The sequence below is a fragment of the Ambystoma mexicanum genome, chromosome 6p (genome assembly GCF_040938575.1).
Source record: "Ambystoma mexicanum isolate Mex_15411 chromosome 6p, UKY_AmexF1_1, whole genome shotgun sequence".
Lineage (NCBI taxonomy): Eukaryota > Metazoa > Chordata > Amphibia > Caudata > Ambystomatidae > Ambystoma > Ambystoma mexicanum.
Window position 1 is genome coordinate 304,874,336 of NC_090935.1, and position 20,337 is coordinate 304,894,672.

General features: G+C 51.1%; 1 protein-coding gene across 13 annotated transcripts in view; it reads left to right on the plus strand.

Annotated features, from left to right (window-relative positions):
- The window catches only part of NEDD4L (NEDD4 like E3 ubiquitin protein ligase), a 2,900,454-nt gene that overhangs the window by 2,280,469 nt on the left and 599,648 nt on the right, over window positions 1-20,337 (plus strand). For all 13 annotated transcript variants that reach the window (XM_069627054.1, XM_069627053.1, XM_069627056.1 and 10 more), the window contains one exon: window positions 924-1,153. In XM_069627054.1, coding sequence (XP_069483155.1) covers window positions 924-1,153 — 230 coding nt within the window. The remainder of the gene's footprint in view (window positions 1-923; window positions 1,154-20,337) is intronic.

Genomic DNA, 20,337 nt, shown 5'->3' on the forward strand with positions numbered 1-20,337 from the left:
ATTGCTACTTCACATAGTTTCTATACAGTTTTGTACAGAAAATGTTGCCTTATCGTTTCTAGCGGTTTCTACTGCTATTACTGATGATTGGGGTTGTTGATAATGATAAAGGTGCCTCTATTATAAGGTGACCACCAGATTGACTTGATGCCTGTAAATATCTATAGGTAGAATGACTCCCAGATTTCCCCAGGTTTCCCCACCGCCTGCAAGTTGCCTGTGGAGTAGAGGATTTGGGCATATGAGTGGGGAAATGTGGCTGGGTAACATGCATGTGTGCATGGCCTCTCTATGACGTGGCTTTGATGTACTTTGCAAGGGGGTGGAGGTAATCTAATTTTCTGTTAGGCCTCGTTTCAAGATTGACCTTTTTCAAAACGAAGTCTAGGTCAGGTTTTCAGTTTTATTTCCATAGGTTTTCTTCTTAGAACCTATATTCACTGTATTGTTTGGCTGCCGTTTGGGTTTTCACCTACAGTATTCCTCCTGCATTGTTGCTTTGAACTGACCCCCACTCCGCATTACATAGAGCAGAATAAGCAAAATCATATTGTGGCTCTTTAGATAAAACACTGTCCAAAGACGTATGTTTATAATGTGTAATGATGACTTGCTTCGGAATAGAGGCTGTTAGTCACGCAGTTAGGTTACTATCTTTATTGCCTCGTATGTGTACAGAATTCATTGAGTTACAAAGTGTCAACAGTGATGTGAGCTGGACTAATCCAGCAATGATTTTCAAGCTCTGAATCTTGGTCAGTGATCAGGAAGAGGAGATTGCTAGAAAAGAATGGTGAGCAACATTGTGCTTGAGATGTAATAGTAATTGCTATTTCATGCTCATTAGACTCTTCAGTTGGGTAGCTGCAGTTAAAATCAATAATACCTCAATGTGAGCCAACGACTGAGGTTTTATTTTCCAGGCTGATATACCAAACAGATTTGAAATGAAGCTCCACAGGAATAACATCTTCGAGGAGTCCTACAGGAGGATCATGTCTGTGAAGCGGCCAGATGTCCTGAAAGCGAGGTTGTGGATTGAGTTTGAGTCAGAAAAAGGACTCGACTATGGGGGTGTAGCCCGAGAATGGTTCTTCCTTCTATCCAAGGAGATGTTCAATCCTTACTATGGCCTGTTTGAATATTCAGCTACGTATGTATGCATGCTGCACTTTTGTATTATTTACCAAAGTCTATGCCTGTTTTAAAAATGCAAACTTATTTCATTTTTTTAATCAATCTCATCCAATATTTAATTAAAATGTTTTAATTGCTCATGATTCTTTGTGTTTTAACAGTTTCTCTTTTGTACTGTTACCATTTCATGCAGTTATAAACCATGGTGTAACTAACACTGTATGATGAAAAATGTGTTTGAAATGCATTAGTGGTATAGGAAAAAACCAAAAATCAACATGGAGTGCCCAAAAAGGAAAAACATAATTACAGCAAAGTGATATATTTCACAAGCAGTATATGCATTCTTTTGAAACTAAAAAGACAGGATACGGCAAACGTAACACTGAAAACTTTAAATGCAGAGAAATATGGATTGTACATTTATGAATTGTGTTCCCTTTGTTGTATTAATTGTTATACTAATTGTGTAAATACTTGCGAGTCATAAACAAATAAATAGTAGTTTATGTCTTCCATCCACTCTTCAATTTTGGGTAGCAGCCCCTTCTATCAGGAGATGGCCACTCTCCTATACGCCAGTACCAAAAGAAAGCTTTCCCCGCCACCCCCCCAGTTTGTGTATGTGCCTGGGATACACTATTGTGCGCCCATACAAGGCTAGTAGAGGATCAACTCTGACTTGTTTACTCAAAATAAGGCACATTTTCTCAAACACCCCATCGACATAGCAGTCCCCCGTTAGTTATACCCACCTTAGCCATTAATTGTATATACACCTTTTCATGTGCTATCCACATACATTAGTAGTATAATTAGAGAAGGGGTGTGCAACCTTAGGCTCTGCAGATGTTTTGGATTATTACTCCCACAATCCCTCGCCATTGACTATGCGGACTGGGGCTGATGGAATATGGTGTCAAAAACATCTGGTGAGCTAAAGGTTTCAGACCCACAGTCGTAGGGAAAACATACAGGAGACCACAATTCTGTGTGTGGCCTGTTCATCCAACACATCTTCCTCTCCACAGATGTAACTAGGCTGAACAAATTAAATTCTCACAACAACCAGGAGACTGTTGAACCAAATTCATCTCCACACTAAAATGTGAAGCAACGCCAATAAATAGGCTTAATATAGATTTGCATTGTTGTGGCTACTAAGATGGCCTCTTTCATTTTTTGTTAATTTGAAATGTTTTTAATGACATTTTCAGCACAACAGGTTATATCTTCCCATGACAGCTTTGTTACACAATAACTTGTTAAACCGGACCTGCGGACCTTTGAGTGGTGTCCTGAGTAGCCTCGATAAGACGAAATACAGTTCGCCATGGCACATCGATTTTGTAAAAAAAACCCAAATTGGGTTAATAAACAAAAAAAAAAAAAAACTTGTTTTAACCAAATTGACTAACAATAACCATTCCGTTTGACCAATTTCCTAACCTACCCGTTCCAACCCCCTCCCTCCCACTGCCCCCCAGAGGAGATGTATCAAGTGTGCAGGTAATATATTCAACGGCCAGATATTTCCCCACGCAGCAGCTACACAATTATGTACTCCTCTCAACCTCCATTCCCTTTTTCCCCTCCTCGCCACCCCCCACTACAGGGTCACATACTTGCTGGGTTCTTAGCAATATCAGACCATCCTCTCAAACTTCAAGTAACCCCTGAAACCTTAATCAGGTGAGACTAGTGGCATCTTTGTTGTGCTTCCTTACCTGGTCCAAAAACAGCTCTCATGCTGCTGCATGTTTGGCCAGGTCAGGCACTCCTCTGACTCTGCCTACCGGCGCCACTCCCCAGCCCCCTTTTCTGCATCGACGTGAACGGGCCAGTTTCACCAGTGCTCCTGGGTTTGGCTTCGGCCTGGTAATACCATGCTCTCTTCCCCGGATACTTTGTCTTCTGTTTTATGGTCTGAATCAGGTACTCTGTCTTCTGGCGCCACACTCCTCCCTGGCGCATGTCGACGTCATAGGGCTTCGCAGGTGTCCAGCCTGCCAAGGGCCCTTTCCTACATCTCACCCCTTCGCTCTTTGCCTCAGCTGCCTTGGGCCCCGATCATGGCTGGGAGGGTTGTACAGTGTGTGATGTGCTTACACTGCGCGCTCTGAAGAACAGGTTTGCTCGGTGGAGGAAGTTCTTCGAGTAATGTTGCTCCCAGAGGACTTGAAGCACTTCGTCAGGCTCAAGTCAAGGCCCAAGGTAGGGCCGCTTTTTTACATCGCACCCCGCAAGGGTGATTCCTTCCCAAGGAAACGCCCGAGCGGGAGGGACCAGTCAGGTTCTCTCACCAGTACAGGTACCGAGGCTACTACAGCTACCGGCCGCCAGGCCGAGGGGTCATTAGATCCTTCTGGGGACAGTGCTGAGGGACTGGAAGGTTATTTTACCAGGTGTGCACCCGAGGGGCTACGCCCTAGTACCGGAAAGATGTCTGAGGTGGCGCCTGTACGCAACACTACCAGTGATGCGGCCGAGGGCAACACTCCTGCCAGGCCCCATCCTGAGGTGCAGTGTAGGTCTCATGCTCCACCGCCAAGAGTCCTGGAGGAGGCCGGGCCCAGTGAGGCAAGCACCACGACTTTGGCACGTGGCATACAGCCCGACAAAAAGGCAGCCACGCCAGACAAAATGGCAGCTCATCCGATACCGCCCCTTGGTGTGGAGCAGGTGGGAGAACTAGTTTCAAGTTGGGACTGGTCTCAGCCAGGTACGTGGCCTACAGCTAATCCATCAGCATTGCAGGGCCGATTTACCCCGCAACCGGCAAGACAGAGTATGCACGGGCACCAGCAGCCGTCGGCTACCCTGTCAATACCACCTACCACCCCACCGGCCTGTGAGGACAGGTTTTTTGAAAAGTTCCTCACACTCATGAGATCTCTTCAGATGGGTGCCATCCTTCGGGATGTGATCCGGGACATGCTGCCTCCGGCCCCTCTGCCTGCGCCTATAGTCATTCCTTTTATGGCTCCAGCGCTGCAGGCCCCAATGCAGCCCATGCTGCCCATTCCAGGAGCTTAGATTCTGGTTCCCCTGCCTCCCACAGTTCAGGCGGTTCCACACCAGCCTCCGCAGCAGCCACCGGCTCTGGTTCCTACACCGCAGCCCTCAGCGCCCAGCACTCCACCTACTCCGGACCAACCAGACACCCTGGAGGACCCCAACACGCTGTCTTCTGCCAAGGCCTTCCATGAACGTCTCTCAGGTTTGGCAGAATACTTCGGGCTTCCTCAGCCCGAGGTCAAACGACCGGAGGTGGGGGTCCTGGCTGAGGTCCTCACTCTACGCCCCGCGACTAGAACAGGCATCCCGATGCAAAAGGACGTTGTCGCCTTGGCCAAAAAAGGGTGGCTTAAACCCCATTCGGCCAAGCCTGGCAATTGGAGGGGGGATCCACTCTTGCTGTCGGCACACCCTCAACCGCACTCTTCAGTGATCGATGCAGCTTCACTCTACTCCAAGCTTCGGTCGTCCTCAGCCTCCTCGTTGCTTCTAGCTAAGGAGGAGAAGATCTTGGGGGCTTACGGAAAGAAAGTTTATTCCAACGCCTCACTGCCCCAACTCAGACAACATGCTGGCAGCCGTTTACCAGAGGCTTTGGCGGGAAATAGCTGACTTCCTCCAAGAACATCCGGTGCAGAGCCACGCACATTTCAAGGCGGGTTTGGCAGAAGCTAAATTGGTGGCCCAGGACATCATGGAGTCTACCATTGCGCACATTGACACCTCAGGCCGTGCCATCTGCATTGCCACGGGCATGAGAAGGACTTCCTGGCTAAGAGCTACCAAGCTCAACCCGGATGTCCAGGAATGCATATTGGATCCGCCATTCGAGGGTGGTGACCTTTTCATTCCACCACCGATGAGGCGTTAGATAAAAAGAAAAACAGTTCTCAAACTACAAAGTCTTTATCCTCACGAAGGCCACGCCCAAGGCATACACCCAGGCTTTCCTTGGGTTCTGAGGCTTCCAAGAACGGAGGTCGAGACAACCGAGTCAGCACCGGCGCAAACAGCAGAATGGGGGGGAACAAGGGCTTCTTTCAGTCCCCCTCATCCGCACCAGCCTCAGCCTCAGAGGGAAAGAAGGCATGACGCGCCCCTTCGGGTTCACATGTCTCTGGTGAGGGGAAGACTTGCCGTTCACGTCAGTCTTGGCGTCCGAAGTTCGCGTATCCCTGGATCCTATCTGTAGTGTCCATGGGTTACCGCCTACCAATTCTTCCTCTCCTCCCTCTTCCCCTCTACTCCATCAGATTGGGACAACAACTCTGTTGGTGGAAATTTGTTCGCTCGTAGAGAGCCAGGCAGTGGAGGAAGTCCAAGCCTCCAAGCGAGGCATGGGCTTCTACTCCAGGATTTTCGCCATACAAAAGTAGAACCTGGCTGGCCTGAGAGTTGTGTTGGACCTTTCCACCCTGACCTCTCCCGCCCGCTTCAAAAAAAATTCAAGATGGTTACGCCAGCGCTTATTGCGGTGACACTGTGCAGGGGGAAACTGGATTTGCTCCCTGGAACTGAAGGCCGCGTATCAACATGTCCCATTTTGGCAGCCTCATCGGTCCTTTCTGCGGTTCAGGATCATGGGCTTCCATTTCCAGTACAATGTTCTACCCTTCAGCCTCAACTCCGCCCCCTGGGTCTTTACTAGACTTATGAATGCAGTGGCAGCCCTTCTCAGGGCCCAGGTTCACCATGTCTACCCATACCTGGACGACTGGCACGTCAGGGCGAGATCCCCTGAGGCAGTGCACCACACTTCCTCTGCCCTTATGATCACACTCCACGAACTGGGATTTTTCGATCAACCTCAAGAAGTCTCAGCTGCAGCCTACACAGAGCCTGACTTTTCTGGGCCTCATCTGGGACACAAACTCCAAGAGAGTTTTCCCCTAGGAGGGCAAGGTCACGGCCATCAGAAGGGCCATGGGTGTTTTTTTCAGCAGAGATGTGACCTCAGCCTGGTGGTACCAGCATATGTTGGGTATCATGGCAGCGTTCCTGCTGACTGTACCTCTCATGAGACTCAAGATGAGATTACAGCTGCACTTTGCAGCATCATGGAATCAGGAGCAGGGCTCCCAAGCGGAGCTTGTCAGCATTCCTCCCTTTCTCCACTAAGACCTTGGCTGCTGGTCCACGTACTGCAAACTGTGGACAGACAAGCCCTTCCGGCAGGCAGCACCTCACGTCACCACCACCACGGATTCCTCCCTGGAAGGCTGGTGCGCTACCCTGGACAACCACAGCGTCCATGTAGTTTGGTCCTTCCAGGAGCAGGAGTCCCATATGAACTATCTGGAGCTGAAAGCTATCTAGCTCGCTCTCAATGCGTTCCTGCTGTTTATCTGCAGCAAGGAGGCCCTCATTCAAATGGGCAACTCCACCAGCATGTATTACATTAACCAGGTCCACCCCTCGGTGCTGTCTAGATGTCAGCATGTGGGGGTAGGCCCTGGAGAACATCTACTTGACTGCAATCCACCTCCTGGGTGAATCCAACCTGGAGGCAGACAGGCTCAGCAGACTGTGAGTGGACAATTATGAATGGCAATCGAACGATCAGGTCCTGCAAGGGATCTTCAGCAGATTGGGGCATCCTCAGATGGAGTTCTTTGCCACCTGGTTCAACAGGAAGTGCTTGCAGTTAGTGTCTGGGCAGGGCCCTGGCTCCTTCGGAGATGCTTTCCAGATACAGTGGAACGGCATGACAGCATATGCATCTCCTCCCACTCCCCTTGTCCACCGGGTGATCTGCAATATAATAAAATCAGAATAGGACAAAATGTCTGAATAAAAATTACCGACCCCACCAAAAGACCTAAAACAAACACCACAAAAAGTTCGAACTACCAAAAGTTCGAACTTTTGGTGGGGTCGGTCTGAAAAATGCATTTTAAAAAAAGGCTGAGGGGTCTGGGGTTGTCCCCCGCAACACCCCGCTCACTACAGTGAGTGGGGTTCTGGCGGACACCCCCGCAGTTCTCCTGACAGAACAAAAAACAAAACGGGGGCAGAAGGGGTGTCCCCTGCAACATCCCGCTCACTGTACTACACAGTATAGTGAGCGAGGGTTGCGGGGGACACCCCTGCATGTTTTCATGGGAAATGTATGAACATTTTGTATTTGTGCATTTCCCATGCAAACATTTCCGTCGCAGGAAAATCAGCTGCAGTGATTTCACATAGATCCATAGAATCGTGTCACCTCAGCATCATTCTGATGGCTCCATGACGGCCGGCGAGACCATGGTTCTCAGAACTGCTCAGCCTCTCGGACAGGCCTCCCATTCACCTGCCACTGGGCCTGGCTCAACTTCTATTGCAGCAGGGGGGCCAGGGTCATCCTCCCCAGCCCGCAGAAGTTGGCCCTTGCAGCGTGGTTCCAGAGCTTGTCACACTAAAACATCTGGGGCTGTCATAGGCTAACATAGCGTCTGCATCAGCATTCAGCACCAAACTCATCAATGTCATTAAACCCTACTTATCCACCCCCAACCGCTTGGCCATAGCTAGAGCAACTATAGGAGCCAAACTCGATTATTGCAACGCCCTTCTAGCTGGCACCTCTGCCAAAAACATTCACAAACTGCAAATCACACGAAACAATGCCCTCAGAGACGCCATGAGCATCCCTAGAAGAGACCATATATCCCACGCCAGACGTGAAGCCCGGTGGCTCCAGGTCAAAGACTGTATTACTCCGAAAATCCTCACCATCACTCACAGGTGCATCAACAAAAACCGCTCCAGCATAAGCAATATCAAGGACAGCATCCACTCGCCCCACCAGAGCTCAGTACACCAACCAGCTGCACATACCACGCATAAAGAGAGCCACAGCGGGAGATCTAGGCTTCTCCTATATTGCACCAAAACTCTGCAACTCACTCCCTGCCACCCTTAGAGCTGAAACTTCCATCTCTGTCTTCCGCAACAACCTCAAGGCCACTCTCCTCAACTAGCAAGTGGAGGACTGCCTCCTCCACTTCTGCCATGTATATTGTAATATAACACAAATGTAATATAACTATATTGTAACCATTGTATATACTGCTAATGACTATGTAACTATATTGCAACCTGTATATATATTGCTAATGACCATGTAACTAAGTAACTAAGCTTTGTACTGTAACAAGTGCCACAATGTCCTCGGGCTGTTGTGCGCTATATAAATACGAATAAAAAAAAACATTCAGGCCGCTTGGATCAATGCTACTAGGAGCCAGCACAAAAGTAAATGGACTAGGTTCTGTCACTGGGCGGACTCTAAGGAGATTGACCCTCTTACGTGCACATTGGGCGACTTTGTGCTATCCTCTGCGCATCTCGCACACTCAGGGGTTCAAATAGGCACATGCTGCACCTACCTGGTGGCCATAGGTGCATACCAGAACTAGAGGAGAAAGTTGTCTCTTCCTCCAACCCGGTGGTTCAGTGACATCTGGCGGGCCTCACCACGCTCTACCTGCCCATCAAGAAACCTAATAAATATATTTCAAAAGAAACCGCACCCTGTGTGGGACCTCAATGTAGTGTTGGGCGCCCTGGCGCACAAACCTTTCGAACCCATGGCATCCGCGGACATCAGGCTGGTCACCATTAAAACAGCTCTCTTGGTGGGTCTTACGTCCGCATGCAGAGTTGGAGAGATCCAGGCGCTAGTGGCTTCAGAACCATGCACTACCTTCCACAGGGATAAGGTGGTCATGAGAACGCATCCAACGTTCTTGCCGAAAGTAGTCTCCTCTTGCCATCTAAACGAGGAGATAGTCTTATCAACGTTCTTTGTGGATCCTAAGGATGATGCTCTGGGGGTCCTGCACTGTCGATGTCCAAGATCGGATGCTCTTTTTGTCACCTATGGCGGGTCAAGGGCGGTTATCAGGCTTCCAAGGCCTCTATAGCAAGGTGGATGGTTTTCAGTCATCAAGGAGGCCTGTGAAGGGCAGCAGAAACCGCTTCCAGCTAACATGCATGCCCATGCTGTCAGAGCCAAGGCCACAGCGGTCGCATTCCAGAGACATGTCCCGTGGCAAGTCATCAGCAGGGCCTTCTGCAAGCACTACGTCTGGATGCCGGCTCTAGGTCAGACGCAGCTTTTGGACGGGCAGTATTAAGGAACTTGTTTTCTTAAGGAGGGTCACCTCTCCACCATGGGCTACATTCAGATGTAATCGCCCATGCGGTGTGGAGGAAAAGGGAAATAACGTAGGAGTAATTATAAGTTACCGCGGTGACTAACGTACTCCTAGTCCATAGTCCCATTTCCTCCATACGTCCCACCATCCACCCCCTAATACAATTGGTGTCATTATGCAATGATAATATTGTCGATGCGTCGATGGGGACTGAGGAGTGGCGGTCGCTGGGGCGGAATCGGGATCTGCATGCTCGAAGGGCCGCAGCCCCATGTGCCTCCCACGTGTCTCGGGAGGATAGTGGAAACAAGACGACACAGAGCAACCCAGCTTCGCTACCCTGGGTCTGCGCTTAGAAACCTCTGGGTATTAAGCATGTTAAAAATAACCTATCATATCCTATCATATATCTAAATTTAAAGGAGAAGGTTTTTTTCTGGTGAAAAAGGTTCTGTCTCCCATACTGTCAGGATCCACCCATGGAAGCTATGGCAGAAGTGGAAGATCACGCCGCGGAGAACCCTCTGTTAGCGGGCCAGTCCTCATCCAACATGGCCGCCTTCATTATTTAAGCAAGCCACACCCCCCCTCTCAGCGCGTTGTATCTGTGTTATTCCTTCGTGATACCAGCGCTCGACTATCTCTGCTAAACCACCTCCTGTGCCTTCTGCAGTTTGTCTTCCTCGCCAGCGTACCCTTACGCTTGCTGGCTTTGCTTTGATTCCCCCTTCCCTTTCACGGCTCTCGTCCGTTTCACTTTCTTTAACTTTTGTACGCTCTGCGTCTTTTTCATTCACACTAGCGGCTAGCCGCCATTCTCGCGTTCTACGCGTTCCTCCCTGTGCTTTTCGTGGATCTTGCCGTATCTGGTAAGTAGGGACTTTTCAGCTTTCTTCCTATCTATTACCCCTCTTCTCTTTTCTCATTAAGCTCTTCTCTTTATCTACTTACCTACGTCCTGCCAATTAACCCACGGATCGATTCCGGCCTCCTTTCCTCAGCTGTATCCATATTGGAGGACGGTCAGTCTTACCTGATCCACGATTTCCTGGTTCACTCCGGATCACGAACAGCCACATCTACCATCGGAGTGCATAATATTCTTCACAATCTCCGGAAGACTACACAGGGTTTTTTACTGTCCATCAGTCTTTTCCCTGTTGCGGGACCTTGGCTCCTCGGGGCCCCCCGAGACAGGTCCCACTCCCTGTCGAGGTGGCCTCCGAGGGAGCCAGGCCCTACTTGCACGATAGGAAGTCCAGAGACAAGCCCGCAAAGGAAGACACCAGGAGTCCCCGAAGGCCTTCCAAGCACTCCAAGGATAAACCAGAGGAAGCCACAGGTGAGGAGAAGGGTGGTGAGGTCCAACCATCTGACAGAATACAACGCCCAGACAGACACATGGCTTCCCTTGAGCAGTATCAAGAGCTGGTTGCAGCATTACAGGGACTAACCCTAGAAGTCCAATCCTTGAAGACCGAAAACGCAGCTTTGCGCCAGCAAGTGGTCCTACACAGGGACGACCAAGGAGACCTACCACCCATGCCTCTATCCTTTGGAAAATATGATGGCCACCCGGGCGGACTAAAGGAGTATTTAGACGCCTGCCACGTATATTTCGCCTTTCGCCCTCATGCCTTCAATACTGCCAGAGCCAAGGTAGGGTTCCTAATATCCAACCTCACAGGGAATGCTTTGGCCTGGGCCACCCCATTGGTGACAAAAAACGATCCAGCACTGGCTAATTATGATTTATTTGTGGACCTATTCAGGAGCAGATTCGAACGACCTGAACACAGATGTACAGACCTATATATCTCGCTTTCTAAAACTAGCGACGAAGACCGACTGGCCGGAATCTGCAAAACAGACGATATTCCGGAGGGGACTTCAGGATGAATTGAAGGACGAATTAGCCAGGGTGGCTCGCCCTTCGTCATTTCAGGATCTAATGTCTCTCACTTTACAGTTAGAATACCGTCTCAACGAGCGTCGCCAGGAAAGGAGAAGACCTCGTCCCAGTCAACCCTCATCCAGCCTGACTCCTCATCCTACCAGGGAACATTTCACCCAAGAGGAACCAATGCAGATTGGGGCAGCCCGAGGCCCTCTCACGCCTGCGGAACGTAAAAGACGCAGGGATTCGGGTCTCTGCATGTATTGCGGCTCTTCAAAACATCTCCTCAGAGACTGCCCTGAAGTTCCTCCAAGAAGGAAGGAAAACTTCCACCCTCGGTCCTTTGCAAGGGAGGTCTCGGGGGATCAAGACACAGTCCTTGCAACCTTACCAGACCAGCAGAACTAAAAGAAGATAACAGCTTGATGGTGTTTAGGGTCAAACTTTGGACGACTGGAACCTCATGTGTAGAGGTGTTTGCCATGCTGGATTGCGGTGCCGCAGGGAACTTTATGGATGAAGGATGGGCTCGAGAGCAGCAGATCCCTTTTAGGCGAAAGGAAAGGTCCATTCCGGTTGAAGGAGTCGATGGTACCCCCCTGTCCTCAGGCCCGATCCTATCTGAAACGTTGCCCGTACGTTTGGATCTAGGAGAACATCAGGAACTACTGGTATTCGACCTCATAAGAGCAGCCCACTTTCCCTTGGTGATAGGGATACCCTGGCTTAGAAGGCACAATCCGCAGATAAACTGGTCTACCAACTGCGTGCGTTTTGATTCTCCCTACTGTGAACAATATTGCAGATCGACCCATCAAGTCAAAGAAGACAAGGACAAAGGAACCCCCCTCCTCAAGGTGGTCTCATCGGTTCCCCGTCAGTACCAAGAATACGCCGAGGTCTTCGAAGACACTACACCCAAACTCCTGCCTCCTCATCGACCAGAGGATTGCGCCATAGAACTTACCCCGGAGTCCACTGTTCCATTTGGCAGGATGTTTCCTCTGTCCCTTTCTGAAAGACAGGCCTTGAGAAGATATCTGGATGACAACCTGCAGAATGGTCTTATACAGGAATCAAGGTCTTCAGGGGGGGCTTCTCTGTTTTTTATTCCAAAGAAGGACACCACAGAGCTACGTCCTTGTATAGACTACAGAGGACTAAATCGGATTACTGTCCGCGATCGCTACCCCATGCCTCTCATAAGGGACATCCTAGAAGCTGTCAGATGGGCTTCTTATTTCACTAAACTGGACCTTAGAGGGGCCTACCATCTCCTCAGGGTGAGGACGGGAGACGAGTGGAAGACCGCATTTCGAACCCCCTTCGGCTTGTACGAATACAGTGTTATGCCCTTTGGCCTGGTAAACGCTCCTGCTGTCTTTCAAAGGTTCATTGACAAGATCTTCTCAGACATGCTGTTTGTTTCAGTGGTCGTTTACCTAGACGACATTCTGATCTATTCTCAAGAGCTAAGGGACCATTGTGAACAGGTCAAAAGAGTATTACATCGACTCCGAACAAATCATCTCCTGGTAAAACCAGAGAAATGCCAATTCGAAGTGACCTCAGTCTCTTATCTAGGTTATGTCCTCTCGAAGGAAGGGATCAAGATGGAACCAGGAAAGATAAAGGCTATTCTAGACTGGAAGGAGCCAAGAAGTGTTAAAGAGGTCCAGTCTTTTCTCGGGCTGGCTAACTTCTATCGCCAGTTCATTCCCAACTTCTCTAACTTGATGTTACCCATCACAGGACTCCTTAAGAAGGGGGTTCAGTACTCCTTTGGTCCGGAACAAAGACGAGCCTTCTTACAGCTCAAGGAGCTGTTTACTTCCGCTCCCATATTGGTACAGCCGGATCAAGCTAAGCCATTCATTATGGAAACGGATGCCTCAGGGGGAGCAGTGGGAGCCATTCTTTTGCAAGAAGCAGAAGACGGTCTCACACATCCCGTGGCGTATTTTTCCAAAACCTTGACCAAAAGCGAGCGGAATTACTCCGTTCTTGAAAGAGAACTACTAGCCATCAAATTGGCATGTCAAGAGTGGAGACACTTGTTACAAGGAGCAGCACACCCATTTCAGGTACGAACGGATCACTGCAACCTTAGAATGTTACAACAGATGGAGTGTACCAACGCCCGACATGCCAGATGGGCATACTTCTTTTCTCAATATGAATTTCACATCTCTTATATACCAGGATCAGAGAACAAGATGGCAGATGCTGTCTCCAGATGTCAAGGAGAAGAAGGCAACCATAATTCAGATCACGATCTCTTGCTTCCCAACCTTAAGATCATGGCAGGTGTTTCACTCTTTTTACAAGAACTTACCACCCAATACGGTTCGCTATCTACCGTACCACCCACAGTCAATCTGGCCAAAGATGGTTTGTACTACCATGGTACTGGGTTGTTTCTCCCGTCTAAAGGACTTCAGGAACAGATCCTCTCCTGGTGTCATGATGCCCCCCTCGCTGGACACCCCGGTATCAGGAAGTCACAGGACCTCATAAGCCGAAGATTCTGGTGGCCAGAACTCCACAAGGATGTTAAGAGATATGTTTCGGCCTGTCCGATATGTGCCACCAACAAATATCAAACAGGCAAACCATTAGGCAAATTACAACAACCCTTCCTACCCACCCAGCCTTGGGAACACGTGTCCACGGATTTCATTGTTGACTTACCGAAGTCAGAGGGAATGACCGCAATCATGGTGACTGTTGATTCACATAGTAAACTGGCCCATTTCTCTGCATTGGAGGGACTTCCATCAGCTCCAAAAACGGCTTCTGTCTTCCTCCGGGATATAGTACGCTTGCATGGACTGCCTCGAACTATTGTTTCTGACAGAGGTACCCAATTTACCTCCAGGTTCTGGACTTTGTTGTGTCAACAGTTGGGAATACATCGAGCACTGTCGTCCGGCTATCACCCCCAAAGCAACGGTCAGACAGAGAGACTCAATGCCGGTCTCGAGCAGTACTTAAGATGTTTTTGCAGCAACAGACAAGAGAGCTGGTCTTCCTATCTTGCACAGGCTGAATTCGCCTACAACAACAACTACCACACCTCCACGAGAATGAGTCCTTTCTATTGCACTTATGGGTACCATCCTCAGCAGATGCCTTGGTCCGGAATACAACCCACCAAATCCCCCGCCATAGATGACCGGTTATCGGAACTAAAGAAGGTACATAAGCTGGCAAGAGAAGCATTAGAGGACAGCCAACGTTCACAAAAGAAGTGGGCCGACAGGAGTAGGAGACCCAATCCCGAATGGAAGCCCGGACAAAGGGTCTGGGTATCCACGAGATATTTACCCAAATGGATACACACCGGCAAGTTCGCACCACGATATCTGGGTCCTTACCCTATCCTAAAACAAATAAACCCAGTGGCCTACGAAATTCACCTGCCTAAGCACCTCCAGAGGATTCACCCAGTCTTTCACACCTCACTACTAAAGGAATATAAGGAGGATCCCTTCTCACGGAAGCTCCGGAAGACCAAGACTCCGACCACGGTAGAACCACAGGAGTATGAGGTGGAATACCTGGTGGATTCCCGATATCGCCAGGGCAGTCTACAGTATCTCGTCCATTGGAGGGGGTTCTCCCCGGAAGAAAGAACCTGGGAACCCAGGCACCATCTGCATGCCCCAAGATTATTGAGAGAATTCCACCTGAGATATCCGGGAAAACCAGGGGGTTTTCGGAGAGAGAAGGGTTATACTGTCAGGATCCACCCATGGAAGCTATGGCAGAAGTGGAAGATCACGCCGCGGAGAACCCTCTGTTAGCGGGCCAGTCCTCATCCAACATGGCCGCCTTCATTATTTAAGCAAGCCACGCCCCCCTCTCAGCGCGTTGTATCTGTGTTATTCCTTCGTGATACCAGCGCTCGACTATCTCTGCTAAACCACCTCCTGTGCCTTCTGCAGTTTCTCTTCCTCGCCAGCGTACCCTTACGCTTGCTGGCTTTGCTTTGATTCCCCCTTCCCTTTCACGGCTCTCGTCCGTTTCACTTTCTTTAACTTTTGTACGCTCTGCGTCTTTTTCATTCACACTAGCGGCTAGCCGCCATTCTCGCGTTCTACGCGTTCCTCCCTGTGCTTTTCGTGGATCTTGCCGTATCTGGTAAGTAGGGACTTTTCAGCTTTCTTCCTATCTATTACCCCTCTTCTCTTTTCTCATTAAGCTCTTCTCTTTATCTACTTACCTACGTCCTGCCAATTAACCCACGGATCGGTTCCGGCCTCCTTTCCTCAGCTGTATCCATATTGGAGGACGGTCAGTCTTACCTGATCCACGATTTCCTGGTTCACTCCGGATCACGAACAGCCACATCTACCATCGGAGTGCATAATATTCTTCACGATCTCCGGAAGACTACACAGGGTTTTTTACTGTCCATCAGTCTTTTCCCTGTTGCGGGACCTTGGCTCCTCGGGGCCCCCCGAGACAGGTCCCACTCCCTGTCGAGGTGGCCTCCGAGGGAGCCAGGCCCTACTTGCACGATAGGAAGTCCAGAGACAAGCCCGCAAAGGAAGACACCAGGAGTCCCCGAAGGCCTTCCAAGCACTCCAAGGATAAACCAGAGGAAGCCACAGGTGAGGAGAAGGGTGGTGAGGTCCAACCATCTGACACATACCTAGCGAGGGACGCCCATGCAGTTAACTCTCCCTACCCATGAAATCGCTCAGTGCTTCCAAAGACCTCAGGTCCTCCCTCGCGAGAGCCTCAGGAATATTGTATTCTCCAGCATGGGGTCTGGCATGGATTCAAATGCTCATGAATATTTCCCGTCGTCAGGCTGGGAATCCTCTGTTATTCCCCGTCGTCAGGCTGGGAATTCTCGGTAAAGAAAAAATCAATATCAGTTTAGTTTCTGATCTGTCTTTCGTAGTAGTAACCAATCACTGATCTCTGCGTCATACTGACCACAGCCAATGACTGCCATCTCCATAAGCCCCGCCTCTGGCAGCCATCTTCAGATTTTTACCGCACGTTCAAGTGTTGGGAGTCCTCGTGCTTAGCTCTCGAGCTTTTGCTGCGTGTTTCACGCTTTTTCAGGTGAATTTTCACATTTTTTCGGTTAATCGAGCCTCAAGCTCCACCGTTTCTACTCCCGTTAACGGGTACCCGTTGTGGGATTTTCCTACGCCCCTCAAGGGTGAAGATTTCGTCGAATCAACCTCTTGGAGGATTCCAGAAGATTCGCGGCCTACTTCGAGATGGCCCAGGACGTAAGTTCGTCACCCGGACCAAGCTGTTTCGCAGCTGCCCTGGATGCGGGCTGCAGAATGTGTTTAAGGAGGACGAACATTCGCGATGTCTCTACTGTCTTCATGGGGACAAGACTCATGTACAGAAGGACTGCCAGTTCTGCAAGAACTTGTCGGAGCGGACCATGAGGGACCGTCGATCCCGTCTCGCCAGCTGGTTGGAGAAGGGCTCAACGGGTGAGAAGAAGAAGAAAGGGTCCGAGCGGGCTTCTACGTCCTGTGCGGGCGCCCCGGCGACGGGGGCCCAACACCAGGCCAAGCGCTGCGAGTCCGCTGGCTCCGGGCGCGCCGAAAGGTCGGGCTCTTCGGTCGCCAGGCAGGGCGCACCTTCCCCGGCACCGTCAACCACGAGCCAGCGCTCCGGTTCGGGGAAGAGGAAGTCCGAGACCCCGGGTAAGCTTCGGGAGAAGCCACGTCCGATCACGGGAGAGGGGGAGCGAGGCGTCGCCCCTCCCCCTAAGGAGAAGGTCCAGGACGCACCTAAGGTGGTAAAGGCCCCTACCCAGCAGGCAAAGGCCTCTATCGAGGCGATTGCGGCGACTCTGGCCAAGCCGGCAGAGACCCAGCCAGCGGAGACTGCCTCCGGGACTAGAGTTTCCCTGCCGCCAAGGAGGGAATCCTCTTTTCAGCCCATCGTCATGGCCCCCGTGATGGAAAACGGGGGGGGTACGGTAGCCTCCTCGAGCTCGGAGTCAGCCTCGGAGGGGGAACTGACCGAGGTCGCGAGGAATCTCGAAGTACAATTTGAGAAGGTTCGGTCCCGCAAGGAAGATCCTCGGGAGATAACCGAGGAAGACGACGATGGTGAGGAAGAGCAGCCTTCCCTTTTGGCGCAGCCGGAACATAGGCCTCAGGATAGCTCGGCGGCCATTTTGTTTGCGATCCAGTCCTTATGCTCTGAGATAAGGACGAGATTACCACGGGCCAGTCCGGAGGACCCGCAACCTGGACCGTTGGGAAGTCCTCAGAACAAACGACTGAGGACCTAACCCTCTCCTCCGCTCGCCCCCGTAAGGCCTGCAGTTCCCTCCTCATCCTCCCACGAGTCGGGAGATGACGGTGCGGTGGGCTCGACGATGGGTTCTGAAGGACGAAGACGACGGAACGGGTCTCCCGTCGCACGGGCATCTCCGCCCGACAAGATTGGCTCATTCCATGCCATGATCGCCAGGGCGTCCGAATTGTTCCAACTCTGCCCGGAGGAGCAGAAAAAGGAAGGTTTCCTCTATCAGCGCCGGGAGGCCAAGAGGAAGACTGTCATCGCGGTGCCTCTAATCGATGACATCTGGGAGGAGGGCCTGTCGGTACTCAAGAACCCCTCAACGGCACCAGCCAAACGGGACCGGTACGAGAAGAAGTACCGGGTCCCCGAGACCGCTCCCCTGTGCCTCAGGGCCCAGCCAACGCCAGACTCGGTCGTCTCATTTCGGCGAAGAAGAAAGCGGCGGGGTCAGGAGCCTCAACGTCGAATTCCCCTCCGGACGGTGAGGGAAAGAAGTTGGACGCCATGGGGCGACGGGTCATTTCGTCGGCGGCGGCGACGACGATCAAAGCGGCCAACGCCCTGGCGATCGTGGCCCGTTACGACAGGGAGCTCTGGTTTAAACTGGCCCCCATATTGGACTTCCTACCGGACGACAAGAGGTCCGAGGCCCTGGAAATACTTCAAGAAGGCGAGGTGGCGTCGGACCACGCCATAACGGTGGCAACCGATATTGCCGATACCGGTTTCCGCCAGCTGGGCAACAGAGTTTGCCTACGACGACGGGGTTGGCTCAGGTGGATCAACTCTTCCGACGATGGGGCAAACCCCAAATCGACCTGTTCCCAACAGCGACGAACTCGAAGTGCCAGAGGTTCGCCAGCAGGTTTCCCCAGCCGAGAAGCATTGGCGATGCGTTCTCGTTCCCCTGGGACGGCCTATATCTGTATGCGTTCCCTCCGTTGCCGTTGCTGCTTCGACTCATCAACCAGCTCAAGAGGTCCCGGTGCAGGATGATCCTCGTCGCACCGGCGTGGCCGAGGCAGATCTGGTTCCCGGACCTTCTGGACTTGTCAACGCCCCCATCCATCAAGCTGTCGGCGGACGTGGATCTTCTCTCCAGAGAAAGAGGCGCCATCTTCCACCACGACCCGGGGTCGCTGAACCTGCAGGATTGGCTCCTGCAGCGCTAGAGTTTGGAGGGTACGATATACCGGCCGACTGCAGAGAGGTTCTTGCAAAGGCCAGGGCGTCCTCGACTCTCAAATGCTACGGTCACAAGTGGAAGAGGGTCTCTATCTGGTGCCGAGCACAGAAGATCAACCCCCTGCGGATTATGGCCCCTCAAGTGCTGCCGTACCTGCTATCGCTGGCAAAGGCTGGGCTAGCCCATGCCTCCATTAAGATTCATCTGGCGGCGATCTCCAGATATACCAGAACCACAGGACCGACGTCCCTGTGGTCCCATCGACTGGTGAAAGAGTTTATGAAAGGACTGTTCCGGTCGTTCCCGCCGGTGAAGGCCCCGGCCCTGGCGTGGGAACTTAACGTGGTGCTGACTAGGCTCATGGGGCCCCCATTCGAGCCGATGCACTCCGCACCGATGAAGTTTGTGTCGTGGAAGACTGCATTCCTGGTGGCCATTACCTCTGCACGACGAGTGGGATGGATCCAGGCCCTATCCTGCAAAGCACCATGCCTCGAGGGTGGTGCTTAGGACGGACCCCTCCTTTATGCCCAAGGTGCCGTCGGACTTCCATCTTAACAAGCCCCTGGTGTTACCTGTTTTCTTCCCGTCTCCTCCTTCGCCGGCCGAGAGGACTTTGCACTCGCTGGATGTGGCTAGAGCGCTGAAGTTCTACGTGGACCACACGAAGAGTTTTCAGAGTACATCACAGCTGTTTGTGAACTTTGGACCTGTGAATCAAGGGAAGGCTCTCTCGAAGTCTTCTATTTCCAGATGGCTCTCCAGCTGCATCATGCACTGCCACCGGTTGGCTAACCGACCGCTGCCAGGCCGTCCGAGAGCCCATTCGACCAGAGCGATCGCTGCTACTACGGCGTTCCTATCTGGTGTGCCCCTGCTGGACATCTGCAGGGCTGATACGTGGAGGTCGACGAACACCTTCACGAGATTCTACTGCGTCGATCGGGATTCCAGGGAGGAGTCCAGGGTTGGCCATGCAGTGCTGCGCAACCTGTTCGCTTAAGGTGAGCCTGGTGAGGAGGTAAGAGATGCTTAATGTTGAGTTGTTGTATTGCTTAATGTTGAGCCTTTGCCACCTCCCGTGGTTGTGCATGTGTGTACTGCTATGTATTCTTATATTCATGAGCATCTGAATCCATGCCAGACCCCATGCTGAAGAAGGAACAAGTTACTTACCTGTAACTGTTGTTCTCCAGCATGGGTCTGGCATGGATTCACATGCGAACCCTCCCGCCTACCCCTCTGCGGCTCTTCACTTGGTCATACTGCCACTTCACGTGCTACCAAATCTGAAGATGCTGCCAGAGGCGGGGCTTAGGGAGATGGCAGTCATTGGCTGTGGTCAGTATGATGCAGAGATCAGTGATTGGTTACTACTACGAAAGACAGATCAGAAACGAAACTGATACTGATTTTTACTTTTCCGAGGATTCCCAGCCTGACGACGGGGAATAACCGAGGATTCCCAGCATGACGACGGGGAATATTCATGAGCATGTGAATCCATGCCAGACCCATGCTGGAGAACAACAGTTACAGGTAAATAACTTGTTCCTTTATATAGATCTGGCAGTTTGGCTGGTATAAGGATTTTTTAAAATGCGTTTTATTAACGCTTACACAACTTACCGACATTAGCATGAATATACTTGACAATGGACAAA